This window comes from Centropristis striata, chromosome 14 (genome assembly GCF_030273125.1).
Source record: "Centropristis striata isolate RG_2023a ecotype Rhode Island chromosome 14, C.striata_1.0, whole genome shotgun sequence".
NCBI lineage: Eukaryota > Metazoa > Chordata > Actinopteri > Perciformes > Serranidae > Centropristis > Centropristis striata.
Window position 1 is genome coordinate 34,210,483 of NC_081530.1, and position 16,282 is coordinate 34,226,764.

The 16,282-nt window shown below is 37.5% G+C and overlaps 1 protein-coding gene across 1 annotated transcript in view; it reads right to left on the bottom strand.

Annotated features, from left to right (window-relative positions):
• Nucleotides 1-16,282, bottom strand: part of LOC131984798 (collagen alpha-1(XIV) chain-like) — a 150,972-nt gene that overhangs the window by 120,161 nt on the left and 14,529 nt on the right. Inside the window, exon 3 of the mRNA XM_059349774.1 lies at nucleotides 11,944-12,060. Coding sequence (XP_059205757.1) covers nucleotides 11,944-12,060 — 117 coding nt within the window. The remainder of the gene's footprint in view (nucleotides 1-11,943; nucleotides 12,061-16,282) is intronic.

Consider the following 16,282-nt stretch of genomic DNA (forward strand, 5'->3'; position numbering starts at 1 on the left):
CTCCAAAATGTGCTGCTGGCAAATGAAACGTCCCTGCACATAGAGAAGCATGCAGGTGGAGCGTGAGTCTGTATTTCTTGGACTCCTGACTCACACTGAGGCCAGACACACATCTGCAGGTGCATGAATCATCGTCTACTGTACCTTCATCCAACTGCAGCCAAACATCAAAAGGCTCTCACAAATGCTTTTACACCTCCGTGAGCTGCTCTTTACACAGTACAGACTGACTTTTGGCACCCAGGCTGTGGCTTTAAACTGCTTATATCAGTTAGCACTAATATGGAATGGAACGGACTGTATTAATGGAGAGCTTTTATCCAAAACGCTTTACAATATTTGTCTGGTTTAATCATTCGCGGCTAATGGGCCGAGCATCAAACCACCAACTCTGCTTGTTACATGCTGAGTCACTGCGGTCACTCTGAAGTCCACTTTGAGCCACTTTGAGGTTTTAGTTTGGAGAGGATAATAGATCCTTTACTTTATCCTTGATATTTAAGTTCATTAAAGCATGTGAGCAAACTCCAGTTCAAGGACACCTCATTAGAGAGAATGGCTGCCACTTGTGATGGAGAACACCATTAATGAGCGTCAGTTATTGAACTGTCTCTCAAAGCGGCATACCACACTGTCATTCTCCACGATCACACACCTCTCTGCCTCCTCAAATAGCTTCAAACCATTTCCTCCTATGTGAAAATGTCTTCAGTTCTATTTGAAAGCGATATGATCGCTTCAACTGCCAAGAAAAGGAACATTTGGGAGCCCTCTGGCTTCACGAGCTCCGGAGAGGAAAGATTAACTTTATTAACGCCTGAGGTGGTGACAGATCATCACAGCAGCAGAGAGAAAACAAAAAAGGGACCAACGGTGAAAGGTATCGACCGAGAATATGAACAAAACTGTCATAGAAAGTAATAAAACATCAAATCAATTAAATAAAATATATGTTTTCAGCATCTAATCCTGCCAAATGTGCTTCGCTGTGGTATCAGCAGAAGGTTTGGCAGAAGTCAGCAGTTTACAGATTGAGTCAGAAGCGTAGGTTTGTGTTTCCTGGCTGTGAGAGAGTCTATCATGTCCACAGATATTGACTGGGAAGTCCGAGATCATCAGAGCTACACATGCAAATTAGTTTAAGAGTTTGGTGATGAAAGAAAACTGCTAATTCACTTTTTTTTTTTGCTTTTTTTTTGCTGTGCGACTAAATTAAATTTGTCTTTTCGCCTCTCGCTCAGTTCTTTTACTTCTGCTGCTGCTGCAGAACAAATGTTCCATTTGGGATCAATAAATCCTCTTTAATTGTCACTTATCAAAGACATATTTCTTCATGTAAAAAATGATTGATTCAAAAGACCACTTTCCACCATCTGCTCCTACAAAATAATTAAGAGCACTAAAACATGCCGGTGCACTTATTAAAACTGTAATTGGTTCCTGAAAGTGCCAATAGCCAAGATTTCTATTTTCTTTTACTAATCAGTATGAAGAAAACCTTGTTTGAAACAAAGTAAGAACAATGACACCATCTGCATTAAGGTCCGATCTCCTGAGAGAATGAGGGTTCGATTTAAAGCACAAAGGAAGTACGTAAACCGTTTCACAATCATAGCAGGAAGTTAAGTTACTAAGTTATTTAGTTTTCACTGGGCAATGTCATAAAGAGAACTGGATACAGTGTTAGAGGCGGGGCTTTGTTCATTCCTATGAAAGCTGTTCAGTGATGCATGTAGGAGCATGCAAGTAGGGCTGGGCGATATATAGATAAAAAAGATATATCGATATATTTTTAAATGTGACATGGAATTAGATCATATCGCATATATCGATATAGTTCAATTTTTTTCTGTCTTTATATATAAATGCTGTCCTTACTAGGGTTTGTCATATTTACCGTACTTTCCGCACTATAAGCCGCACTGGACTACAAGCCGCAGGTGTTTTAATGTTTAATTACCATATGTAAGGGTTGGTGCACGGAGGGGATTGTGGGGAAAGAGATGGCTGCTTGAGGAAGCTTCTTTTACAGCCAGATTGACTGTCTTTAACTTAAAAGCTGCATCATATGCATTTCTACGTTTGTTTTCCATAATGAGGGTTTGTGCATGAAAACTTCCTTTGCACAAACTATCTCGCTCTCGTAATGTCGGTCTGTCTCTCGTTCTGTCTCTCGTACCACTCTCGTACCACTCTCGGCTTCACTTTTACTTGTGTGCGCTACCTGTTTCACTCTTTTCCGGCGCCCTGCCAGATCGGCTCGGGGTCCTTCGTCTGCCGCTGATTACGGCACGGCGACTCCCACAAACTAAGTAGCTTTCGACACAAATACACACAGACAAGTGAAAAATAGCTTAAAAGTATCTGAAGGACCCCGAGCCGATCTGGTACCTTCACCTGCCTCCAGCTTTTCCTGCTGGAGCCCGCCGCTCCTGGCGGACCGGTCATAGAGCCCATAGAGTTAAAGTTGGTGGACTGTAACCTGTAAAATCCATAGATTTAGGAGGTAACCTAGTGGCCGTTAGCTGTAAAAATCCATAGATTAGCCGCACCGTTATATAAGCCGCAGAATCGAAAAATGGGGAAAAAGGCACGGCTTAAAGTCCGAAAATTACGGTACTTCTTTTGTAATGTTTTACTATTCTTTTCTCATATAAATACATTTATTTTGGAAAAACATTGGCCCATTTTATTTCATAGGCTTTTTTTATTTAAGATTGTTTTTATTTAAATGTGCACTTTATGGAGCTTTGATTAAAAAAAAAGATACTCCTGTTGTTATACAGTATTCATGTTCACTTAAGTAAACGGTTTCAATAAAAGTACTTGTGACATGTCATATTTGGCTTTGACTGAACATTTGCTCTCACTTTGGGATAAAAATATGGGGATATATATCTTATGCAGATATTCAGCCTGAATACATCAGGATAAGACTTTTGGTCCATATGGCCCAGCCCTATCCCCAACCCAAAAGAAAAGAGAAAAGAGAGTCCCATTGATGAAGAAGTTGAAGAAGAAAGGATGAAGGAGCTGGGATGGGCGTTCACTCAGTCATTAAGTAATAAAACCTGCCTTCCTATTAACACAATGGGTGTCTTATTCTGCCTTTATGGTCGCCCTGAGATGGGAGTGTTAAGTTCTCATTGGGATTCTTACCGTTGTTGATATTGCTAGGTAGGCTCTGAGGGAAATGGAAAGAGATCCAGTGGTCTTTGTGACAGTGGAGCCAATAATAACAGCACTTATGAAACGGTGTCTGTTTTCTCTTTAAACACTTTAACCCTTCTTGTCTTTTTGAGGGTGTGGCAGGCTCAGTCTGAGGCAGTACTACAGTAAAGACACTGATATATGAAACTAGAAGACCACAGGAATATGTTGCTACCAAACAGGTCTCATTATGTGTCTCTTTTGGTCATTTTGTGTTTTGTTTTTTTATGATTTTGTGGTCAATTTGTGTCTTTTTTGGTCATTTTGTTTCCTTTTTTGGTCATTTTGTGTCGTTTTTTGGTCATTTTGTGTCTTTTTTTGTCATTTTGTGTCTTTTTTCGGTCATTTTGTGTCTTTTCTAGTCATTCCGTGTCTTTTATTGGTCATTTTGTGGTCAATTTGTGTCTTTTTTTGGTCATTTTGTTTCCTTTTTTGGGTCATTTTGTGTCTTTTTTTTGGTCATTTTGTGTCTTTTTTGGGGCATTTTGTGTCTGTTTTTTTGGTATTTTTATGTATTTTTCTGATCATTTTGTTTCTTTTTTGGCTGATCTTAACTGTGCGTGTGAGATTGTGTTCAGTGAGCGGGGTCACGGACAACATGCATGTTAAATTGGGGGTCGCGACTCAAAAAGGTTGAGAACTACTGGTTTAATATGATGCCAAAGCAAAATATATGTGTGCAACCACTTTCCATTATTGAAATAAGTAAATCCAACAGTTTCTTTTTTTCAGTGTTGTGGGGAAGTTGGTGCGATACTTGAATGTTGTGAACGTTGCATCTGTGTGAGTCTGCTCTGTGACAGTATGAGTCACGTCTCGGTTGCAACGAGGAAAAGACAAGCTGAATGAAAGCATCCTGCAGAGCTCTACAAAACCTCCCTGCTGTTTAAGGAAATTAACTAGCGCTCCGTCACTGCTTCTCCCCTTCATTACAGTCACAGTGATAGCAGCAGCAGCAGCAGCAGCCTCCAGCAGGAGGATCATCGTCCCCTTCATTCACCTCCCTCACTCACTCACTCGGCCCAGAAGGCACGCAGCCAACCCTGCACCTCCACTTACTCCCTAAATCTGATTTTTTTTCCCCCCCACCTCCCTCTTTCTTCAAAACTAAGCACTACCCAAAGGCAACATGTTGCAAAGTGAGCTGTGTGGGCATGTCTCAGAAATGAGGCCATCGTGCTTTGGTGAAAATGTCAAGCCAATTTGAATATCTGCAAGACTGTGAAAAAGGCAGTAAAGCTTTCTAGCACATGTGAAATATAAAAGCTTTGACATGATGCGACAAAAGAGACCCAGTAGTCAAAGTGTTGACATGTCTTCGTAATGTCTCATGAATCAAAGCTTGAAATTGGAACCAGAAACATGTTTTTGCTCTTTGAGAGAAGCTGCAGATTAGCAGATTACGTCTGGATTTGTCTCTTTTCCTCTTCTTTAACTTTTATTTATCTCTACCAAACATCAATCTTTTCATCTCCTCTCTCCATGTCTCTGCAGCTGCATCCTTCATCCTGCCCTCTAGTGTCTCTTTTCATATTCCTGTCGTTCCCTCCATCCATTGGACTCGGGGGACGGCTGCCTGTGCTTACTGCATCTTATCTGACATTTTCTCCATTACTGTGATCAAACAGACGGCCGAGCCACACCAACAGCTACAGGTTTCACTGGCTGACAGCAGCACCAGAGGCAGAGGTTGACTTCACCTTCAAACTTCAGGCCACAATGGATCGCTGCATCCAGCGGCATAGAGGTGAATGAAAATAATAAGTGGGCATGTCTGTATTTCTGGTGAAATATCGGGTTCATAGTCAGTGATGGCCTCAAGAGAAAAAGGCTCCAGCAGACCATAAAAGACAAGTTAATGCTTACAATAACAACAATTCTACATTAGTCATCAGGAATATAAAACTCAGACTTCAAGGTGTGACTCATGACATCATAAGATCCCAGGTGTCTCAGTAAGATGTAGAGCCAGACTGATGGGGGATTTTTGTGTCCGATACTGATTTGGAGAGAGAGAAAAAAATCACTGATTGCTGATATGTGGGGGCAGAAAAAAATAGATCTTTTCTAGGTGGATTGTAGCCTGGTTTACCCATAATGCCCTGCACGCTCGATTTCATTTCAAACCTGCAGGCAGTCTGGTGTCTATAGCCGTTTCTTAGCCCTGTTTTTTAAGGATCCAATCACAGAACGGGGAGGGGCGGCAAGACGATGACGCGTACTATTCGGCAGACGGAAGCTTGTAGTTTTGTAGTTTTCTTACGGATCCAACATGGCTGCAGTAGACGCCAAGCTCTCTTTGGATCTAGCTGTAGACAGTGTTCTAGATAGTTTAGAGACAAAGTTTATTTTAAAAGAAGAACAACGTTTGACTTTACACTCCTTCATCACCACCAAAAAGGATGTTTCTGCCTTAATGATTCCGACATGATTTGGCCAAAGCCTAATCTACCAACTAGCCCCGCTACCGCTCGCTGATGAAACGCCGGTGATCTCGCTACGAGAAAGTGAGAACTGGAGAAGCAAAGCAGCAAGCAACACTCTCACACACTCACACACACAAACACACACCAACACTGCCAGTAGACTGTGAGCAGCCAGAGTCAGAACATGCTGCAGAAAAACGTTGCAGAAGCAGAATTGAGCATTTTAGTCTCAAAGTAGAGATGCTAGAGGGCTAGTCCGGCTATGTAAACATCAATTTCTGTCACTCTACATACGTCCTCTGGTATAACTGATCTGATTGGCTAAGAGCTACCTACAGACGCTTATGATAGACATTCGTAGCGCCCAATAAACGGCTCTGGAGGATCGTAAACCACGCCTCCTCTACGGAGAAATTAATAGCTGGTATCCAGACTAATCTCATTTGTGATATAGTCTGGCGTTAGCCAGGCTAGGTGGATTGTGCAATTTGAATAGACAGTAAATGCATATCGGCAGATGTTGGCAGTGATGTGCATTACTGTTTGAAGCATTGCAACATTAAAAAAGAAGATCCACAAGCTCATCTACTCAGTTCATCCTTGAGTCCAAGTGGCCGTTTGTGCCAAATTCAAAGGATTTCCTTTAGGACATTCCTGAAATGTTGCATTAACGAGAACGGGACAGACGTGAGGACACAGTGACCTTCACCTTTAACCACCAAAATCAGATCAGATCATCCTTGAGTCCAAGTGGCCTAATGATGATGAATCCAATTTCTGGATTAGGCAAGACCCGCTCTGTGCTGCAGCCTGACTGGTTACAATTAGGCATTAACCTGGAGTTATTTAGGCTACGACCATTATAAATTGGAGAGCAGTATCTCACATGAGTAGATATGTTTATGAGATCCATAAAGATTCAAACTAAAAAGTTTCAACAACCTCAACTGCAGACAGCGCTGCAAAAATGGGGACAAAATAATATTTTTTTCACCTGTCCTGGATGAAAAAGTCAATTAATACAATATGTTAACTTGTGTTACTGGTCTTTCGTGTACAGTACAAACTGCCTCCACTGTGCTGATTAAGGTGAAATGTAACTTTATCTCCACAAACCCACTGTACTGGGCCTCACACCTTACTTTGGGAATCTTTTTAACTGTGCTATAACTCAAGGCCAATAACAAAAAATGAATTCTTGAAGCCTTCCGTCAGAACAGTAACAGGAGCAGAGGACAGTTTTTACAGCAGCTGCACCTTCTCCCACTGCAATAAAGTATCTGATGTCTTCTTCAGTGGGGAAATAACCAGAACAGAAAGGAGAGAAATGATAAGAAAAAAACCTGGGACTGTTTCGTCTGTACACCCATTCAAACCAACACTATTCCTTCAGTCATTTTGTGTCTTTTTTGTAATTTAATGTTTTTTCAGTCATTTTGTTTCTTTTTTAGTAATTTTGTGTCTTTTTTTTGGTAATTTTGACCCAAAAAATACACAAAATGACCCCATTTTGTGTAATTTTTTTGGTCATTTTGTGTCCTTTTGGGTCATTTTGTGTCTTTTTTAAATAATTTTGTGTCTTTTTTAAGTAATTTAGTGTTTTTTCAGTCATTTTGTGTCTTTTTTGTAATTTTGTGTCTTTTTTTGGTCATTTTGTGTATTTTCTTAAGTAATTTAGGTTTTTTTGGTCATTTTATGTCTTTTTTTAGTAATTTTATGTCTTTTTTTGGTCATTTTGATACTGCCTCCAGCGGCCCCAGGTAATTAGAGTGTGAGACCCCTGCTGTAAGGTAACTGACTTACTTTGACTGGGAGCAGTTCAAGCTGACAGCAAACTGAATATTTGACACATTTCATCAACGCTAACAAACATGCTTCAATATTTACAGCAATTCTTGCCCGTGCACCTTTTTCTCTGTGTGCAATAAAACCCTGAGCATACTAGGTCGATCACAACAACAACAACAACAACAACAACAACACACCCTTTCTGGAAGTTTTGTCTGCACCAACACACACCCTGTCTGGGTGGTTTGTGATTTATCTCCTCTGTCTTTCTCTCTGTATCCATTTTTAACTTCCATATGCAAATGAGAAACACCTAAAATTAACCTGAATCATGAGGAAGAGTTGTCAGTGCTGTGAAGTGAAACTGAGTGGAGTATTAAATTAGACCACAAGAAATCCAGTGATCTGATATAAATAAAAATAAAACCTATGAATGAATGCGTGTTTTTTATGTTCAACAGTTGTTGGCAGAACATCCTGAACCAACACTAAAAATATTTACAGCATCTACAGCCGTCTGCAGCTGATGCTTGTCAGGACTTTTTGTTTTTATGTTGAGCAATTCAATCACATAGAAATATTATTGTTTGTTTTATTGACTGTGAATGGTATCCTCTCTTCTGTAAAACCAAAAACCAACTATTTAAAAATGTCCAGTCCCTTATAACATTCAGTAGCTGCTCTCCTCATGTTACATAATGCACTTAAATTATAAATTATTCCAACTATAATTGCAATACAGTAGATAATAAAAGCTTATGGCTTTAAACCACATCAATAAACTGTAAAAACATCTGCAGTGCACCAGATTTTTTATTTGCTGCAATAAAAAACTTGGCCAGGTTTTAAACTGAGTAAGACACTTTGGGATCATAATCACAGAGCACATCGAGTATCTGTTGAGTAATATTATCGGCTAATATTGGCCCATTAAAGACACATCGAGCATCTATTGGTGCTGGCGTTTATGTTAACTTTTTTACAACTCAGATTCAAAAAGTTGGGATGCTGAGTGAAACACACTTAACTCCAATTTAAAGTGTATATTTTCAAAAACAAAGGTTTATCAGTTTGAAAACTGTCTATAAATCAATGCCTTTTGCACTATTTTAAACAACGTCCCAACCTTTTTGACAGAAAACGATGCTTGGGGTGATTTAGAAAGAGTGTTAGTGACTTATTTTAATTATATTTATTCTTTATTTAAATGATCAGCAATTAAATGACACTGAACACTGGAGCAAAATCAGGATACTTTTCACTTCTAAAAGGTCTGATCTCATTCCAGTTAAAAAATGTATCATATTGGACGCCTATCAGATTTTTCCACTAAAATACATATCGAGCTATCTAATGCAACCGGCTAATGTGACTGGCTAATGTGCGACCTAATGTGCGACCAGCTAATGCAACCGGCTAATGTGCGACCTGCTAATGCAACTGGCTAATGTGCGACCTGCTAATGTGACCGGCTAATGTGACCGGCTAATGTGACCTGCTAATGTGCGACCTGCTAATGTGACCTGCTAATGTGACCTGCTAATATGACTGGCTAATGTAACCTGCTAATGTGACCTGCTAATGTGCGGCCTGCTAATGTGACCTGCTAATGTGCGACCTGCTAATGTGACCAGCTAATGTAACCTGCTAATGTGACCTGATAATGTGAGACCGGCTTCCATTCACATTATCTGGGTGTCCTAATCGGAGTTGGAGAACTCGTTTACAAGCACTTTAATTGTCCAGTTATAGTCAGATTTAGGCAATAATTCTTTTTTTTCAAGTGTCACGTAAACATACTGAGTGTCCCAACTTTTTTGGAATCAGGGTCTCGGCTGCATTTAACCTCAGTTTACGATCAGTTTATTAGGTACACCTGGCTGAAACGTATGCAGACTAGCCCTCCAAATAAATCCTCCCTTCATGAAGGTTTAAGTGTTAAATATTTGTTGTAACAGATTTGTAAAAGGTGTTGATTTACCTTTATGGTCATTCTAGAGGCTGTTAAGTGGGTTGTGTTCAGAGGAGGAGCTGATATTTAGTCTCTTACCCTCAGTGATTGAATAGGTTAATCTCCTCACTCACCTCCTCCTAACCACTTGAAAGGATGTCTGAAGCGAATCACATTACTTACACAAAAAAAAAACGTCCCCTCCCATTAACAACACTGTGATCCAAGTATTTTGTGGAAAACAAACATGTCGAAGCCTCTATCAGTAAATCCAAAAGTGTCAGTGGACCACAGGTTTCCACAGTGGTATCTGTTAAATCAGATCCTGTGTTACGTGTCTCTTTCTCCACAGAGTGAATTATGAACCAGCATGCAGGTGAAAGCCACATAAAAAAAAGCTGATTTGTTCTCCCTCAGGGGAAGAGGTTCAATTACTGTGCACCTCTGTGCATAACTAGAATTTTTGTTCCACCGGCAGGAGACAAATGCCGCAGAGTCAAAATGATTTGTGAACAGACAGAAAGTGTATTGAAATGCATTCTATTTGTCACTTCACAACATATCCCTCTGAGTCGTCTGGTAGCGCTGCTGCAGTTTTTAACCCCAGCGACTGATGGAGGCTCTTCTTTAATGATGCATTATCCCGCAGCCATTACTGCTGCAGGGCCCCGGGGCCGCCACGAGACAGGCGATCCTTCAGAGGTGCTGCTGTTCAGCTTCCAGGTGTAAACGTGGGTAAGTGTGTGAACCCGAGGCACGACTGTACAGGAGGATCCCCTGGACCAGTCAAGTTTAAACTGGAAGGTTTGTGCAGAGAGCAAAGCTCCTGCAGCTCTGAACCATCCTCACACTGGAAACGCTCAAAGCCTGAAACCAAACAGTTTCGTCGACTCGTTTGAGTTTAATTTTCTGCTCGTCTGATCTTTTGCGGCTTGTTTATGACGAATGAATCATTGATGAAGCAGGGATGTGAAACGTGATGTTCGCTTTAGCAGATTTCTGTCCACTTTCACCACGCAGACATCTTTCGCACAAGCCAACATGGAAAAATAGTCATCAGTTGAAGGAAAAAATGGTGTTAACTCTATGGAGTCTTATAGGGCTATTTTGTCCATTTTTGTTCATCTTTTCGTGTCTTTGTAAGTCTTTTTGTGTGTTTTTTGGTCATTTTGTGTCTGTTGTTGTGTCTTTTTTAGTTATTTTGTGTCTTTTCTTTGTCATTTTGTGTCTTCTGTGGGGGTTTTTTGGTCATTCAGTCATCTCATTTTGTGTCTTTTTTGGTCATTTTGTGTCTTTTCTTTGTCATTTTGTGTCTTCTGTGGGGGTTTTTTGGTCATTCTGTCTTCTCATTTTGTGTCTTTTTTGGTAATTTTATGTCTTTTTTTGTCTTTTTGTGTCTTTTTTGGTCATTTTGTGTCTTTTTTTAGTCTTTTTGTGTCTTTTTGTGTCAGTTTTTGGTAATTTTGTCTTTTTTTTTAATCATTTTGTGTCTTTTTTTGGTCATTTTGTGTCTTTTTTTAGTCTTTTAGTCCAACATAAAATGTGATTTTGAATCTTTTTTTTACGTGTTGCAGCATTGCACTGTTTCCGATTGGACGCCTTTAAGTGTAACTCCGCCCCATTGTGTGATAGGCCTACACCTGGTCAGTAACACAAGTCACTCTGGATTTCCACCCTGACTCATCTCATCTGTTAGTCTATTTAGCCTACCTATCTTTAGGAGTTTTAAAGTGGCTACAAGGTTAAATTTTCCAATAATATTTGAATAGTTTCCAGCAAATATGAATGTTCAATGTGTTTGTGCTGGATGGTGTGGTACCTTATGAAAAGTGAGTGTTTTATGGAGTTGCAGACATTTCCCATAATTGAAAAATCGACACAATCTCGCACTATACGAATACATACTTCCTACGGGCACGGCACTAGTTGTCAAGTTCCAGTAAACTCTTCTGAAATATAGACTCCAGTGTTTCTCAGGGTGATCTTACCTGGTTGTGTGGTGAAAGCCACCTTGGCTCCTGGCTCAGGAAGTTACATCTATTTTTTGGTCATTTGGTGTCTTTTTTGGTCGTTTTTACATCTATTTTTGTCATTTTGTGTCTTTTTTTAGTAATTTTTACATCTATTTTTGGTCATTTTGTGTTTTTTTGGTCATTTATACATCAATTTTGGTCATTTTGTGTCTTTTTTTTGGTCATTTTTACATCTATTTTGGTCATTTGGTGTCTTTTTTTTGTCATTTTTACATCTAAAAGTATATTATGTAATTCTTTCTCAATTATTTTGAGTTCATTTTACTCAAATTTTCTTAGTAAATCCAATCAAACCCACATTAAAGGAACTTAAATAAACTGTATGTTTTTTAAAGATATTGTACTCTTTCAAATCAATTAAAATGTTTAAATTGTACCTTTTTTATGAAGTTGATTCTAATTCTAATAAAATAAATATTTTTTAAGCTATCATACATGACAGAGAACCACAGGATGTGTCTAAACTGACTAAACATTTTACATCCAGTAAACTCTTGTGAAACATAGCCTCCAGTGTTTCTCAGGCTGATCTTACCTGGTTGTGTGGTGAAAGCCACCTTGTAGCTATCAAACTGTCCTTTGGGCTCCTTCCAGGCCACCTGCAGCCGGCTGGGGCTCAGGACTTTGGCACGAAATCTCCGTGGCGATGAAACTGGGCGGAGAAAAGAGCAAAATAAACAACTTTACATAATAGGTGTCAGTGTAAGACATAGTGTGATATTTGAATGATGAATGAATGAATAACAGATCCCTGTCATGCAAATACTTTCATCTCATTATTAGAAAAACTGCTGTCATCAGTGCGTATTAGTGGATCCATAACAGTGGATGGAGTTCAGTCAACGGTTGATGGTGGTAAAGTTAGGCAGAAACTGTTAAATCTGCTTTTAAACGTTACATGATTAGTAACAAAATATGTTGCTGGGTGATTCTCATGAAGCCAGTCTGAGTTCTGTCTGTGAAGATTATAAGGACATACTTTATTAAACTAAATATATTTCACTTTTATATGAATGAACAATATAGCCATAATGAGGCACAATTGATTGTTTTGTGTTAAAATAATAATTTTCTATATTTTTAAACATATTTTTGATTCACAAATTCATTACTGTAATGCATCCAGATAAAATGTCATGGTTTCCCCACACTTATATACCATAAATATTTAATAAACTTTATAAAAATAAACATACATTTGTTTAAAAATGTATAATTTAACAGAATATAATCAAACATAATGGTATTTAACAATGTATAAAGAACAAAATCTGATGAAAACGAATGAGGAAAATTCTAATGATAGAATCGTTTGCATTAAAATATGTGTATATTTTAATCAAATAAATACAATAAATATTTAATAAACTCTTTTAAAATAAATAAACATTTGTTTAAAAATGCATAATTTAACAGAATATAATCAAACATAATGATTTTTAACAATGTATAAAGAACGAAATGTGGATGAAAATTGATGAGAAAAAAATGGTTAAATGTTACGGTAATGATAGAATCGTTTGCATTAAAATATGTTTATATTTTAATAAAATACATTTTGGTGCTACTAGCTAACTTTGAGCATATTCAAGTGCTTGCCAGAAAAAAAAAAAAAAGAAAAAAAAAACTTTTGTCGTTTTTATTTAAAAATTTAGCTCACACTGTCTCTAAAAATGTCAGAAAATACCTTACATTTTTAAAAAATAGATTATAAATTCATATTAAACAGTGACTTTGGATTGTTTATTATATAAAGCAGGGGTGTCAAACTCTGGCCCGCGGGCCAAATTTAGGCCGCAGTGTAATTTTATTTGGCCCGCGAGCCAATATCAAATTATTATTGTACTACAAAAGCTGACCCGCCGGTATTATACGGCGCATTTACAGCTAATACTACAAATCCCACAATGCCCTGCTGTTGTTTTGGCGCGCCAGAAACGCTCCTCGGTGACAGTCGTCATAGCAACCTCAAGCTAGAGCTGTCTCCCAGCTACCCCTTCCCAAAAATGGAGAAAAGAAAGGCAGAATTTATTAACCTGTTGAAAAAGTTTATTTTGATATTTAAATCAGAAGGATGCAAATAGAAAAGGGGCATACGATTTTTATTTAATTTTTATTTAATAAATTAATGACATTGATGTGTTTTTTATTTGAAATTTGATTTTGCATGTCTGCACTATTTAGTTATATATTGTATGTTTATAAGCGTTGCTGGTTCCATATTCAATGTTAAAGCAAAACATGTTTGGTAAATATTAACAGGTTTATTTGTTCAATGTTGGCCCGCGATTTTATTCAAGTTTTAAACTTTGGCCCATTGTGTATTTGAGTTTGACAGCCCTGCTATAAAGGGTCAAATAAAAGATGTATTGAATCTGTTGGATGTTTGCTCTGAGCTGCAGCATGTTCATGAGAATCACCCTGCTGTGCAGAAACGTGCTGAAATGAACCTCTACTTGAGTTGAAATAGTCTCGAGCAGCATCAGTGCTCAGGATGCTTCACAGAATGTGCTCTCCGTCTGTTTTACCTCCACGCTCGCAGCACAGAACACGAGTGTGACGGAGTGAAGTTAGACTGAACTCCCTCCAGAGTTACGGCAGCGTGGAGCCACTCGCTCCATCTGTGTTTTTAAACTGTTAGGAGAAGAAAAATAAATAAATAAAGAAGCATAAATTGTATCTCATCCGAGCAGGAGGATACACATCAGAGAGATTAGCTTGCACAGATGTCACATTAAAAAGCAAAGTCCCATTCTCCTCCTCATCTTCCTCCTCCTCTTCCTCCTCGTATTGTGCTCGTCTCAGTGGGAAAAGACGTCTCTTCTTCTGTGTTCCACTTACCGCCGGCATCAAAGCGACGCCCCTGCCTCTCATCCTGATTAGTAGTTGGCCCTGTCAGCCGCCTGGAGGCCCTGAACCCCCCACGCTGCCTTCACTAGCCCTCCCTTACACTGTAAAACAAGTCTGGAGAGATGACAGTAAAACACGGAGCATGGAGTGTTTTTACTAAATAACACAGATAACAAGTTACATCTATTTTTTGGTAATTTTGTGTCTTTTTTAGTCGTTTTTACATCTATTTTGGTCATTTTGTGTATTTTTTAGTAGTTTTTAAATCTATTTTTGGTCATTTTGTGTCTTTTTTAGTCGTTTTTACATCTATTTTGGTCATTTTGTGTCTTTTTTTAGTAATTTTTACATCTATTTTGGTCATTTTGTGCCTTTTTTGGTAATTTTTACATATATTTTTGGTCATTTTGTGTCTTTTTTTGTCATTTCTACATCTATTTTGGTGATTTTGTGTCTTTTTTAGTCATTTTTACATCTACTTTGGTCAATTTGTGTCTTTTTTTGTCATTTTTACATCTATTTTGGTGATTTTGTGTCTTTTTTAGTTGTTTTTACATCTATTTTGGTCATTTTGTGTCTTTTTTTAGGAATTTTAACATCTATTTTTGGTAATTTTGTGTATTTTTTAGTCATTTTTAAATCTATTTTTGGTCATTTTGTGTCTTTTTTTGTCATTTTTACATCTACTTTGGTCAATTTGTGTCTTTTTTTGTCATTTCTACATCTATTTTGGTGATTTTGTGTCTTTTTTAGTCGTTTTTACATCTATTTTGGTCATTTTGTGTCTTTTTTTGTAATTTTTACATCTATTTTGGTCATTTTGTGTCTTTTTTAGTCATTTTTACATCTATTTTGGTCATTTTGTGTCTTTTTTTGTAATTTTAACATCTATTTTTGGTCATTTTGTGTCTTTTTTAGTCATTTTTACATCCAAAAGTATATTATGTAATTCTTTCTCAATTATTTTGAGTTCATTTTACTCAAATGTTCTTAGTAAATCCAATCAAACCCACTTTCAATGAACTTAAATAAATTGTGTGTTTTTTAAATAATGTACTCTTTCAAATCAATTAAAATGTTTAAATTGTACCTTTTTTCTATTAAGTTGATTATAATTTAATATTTTTTTGCTATCATACATGACAAGATGTGTCTAAACTGACAAAACATTTTGAAATTAGGATGAACTTAATTTTTTCGAGCTACATTTAATTAAATAAAATAAGATTGTCATAATTCTGACAATATATGTTGAAATGACATGTATTTTATAAGTGGAGTTAAATCATTGGGGTGCACAAATAACACATCATTTCTATTAAAATATGCTTAAATAATATATGCAATAGGCACAACATATACAAATTGTTATAGCTTTTTTTTTTTTGTTTTTTCCAAGCATTCTGTATATCTCCTCTAAATGTCCCTTTTTATTGTATTTATTTATTTAGTATTATTATTATTTGTTTGGTTTTATGTGTATGAATATGTATGTATGTATATATGTATATTTTTATTTTTATTTTTCGTTTTTTATGATTGTTTATTTGGCTACTGTTCACCCCTCCTGTTTTTCTTTGAGGGGGAGAGAGTTGTATTTTCTCATTATCATTACTATTTATTGTTTTTTGCTTATTTGATGTGAATGTAACTCTCTGGTTCGGGGGGCGGGGGGTTGTTCTAAAAGGGGGAAAAATGGGTGAATTGTACCTTTTCTGATTGAATATGTATTATGTCCTGACAACCCAATAAAGATATAAATGAAAAATAAAAAAAATAACATTTACTAAGGGTCAAAATCACTTTTTTCAGTGTAGAGTGAGTTTTTCTGGAGCTCTCGCTCTCCGTCTCCTCATCACTCTCTCCCTTTTCTATCTGATCCCTCCCTGTCCTCATCTCATTTTCTATCCTTTTTTTCTTTTTCTTTCTGCGTCTCCGTGCTTTGAAATTTGTCGTCAGGGGTAAGAAGAGGATGAGGAAAAAGGGAGAGAATGTGACTTCCTTTTAACTGCAAGGAGAAAAAG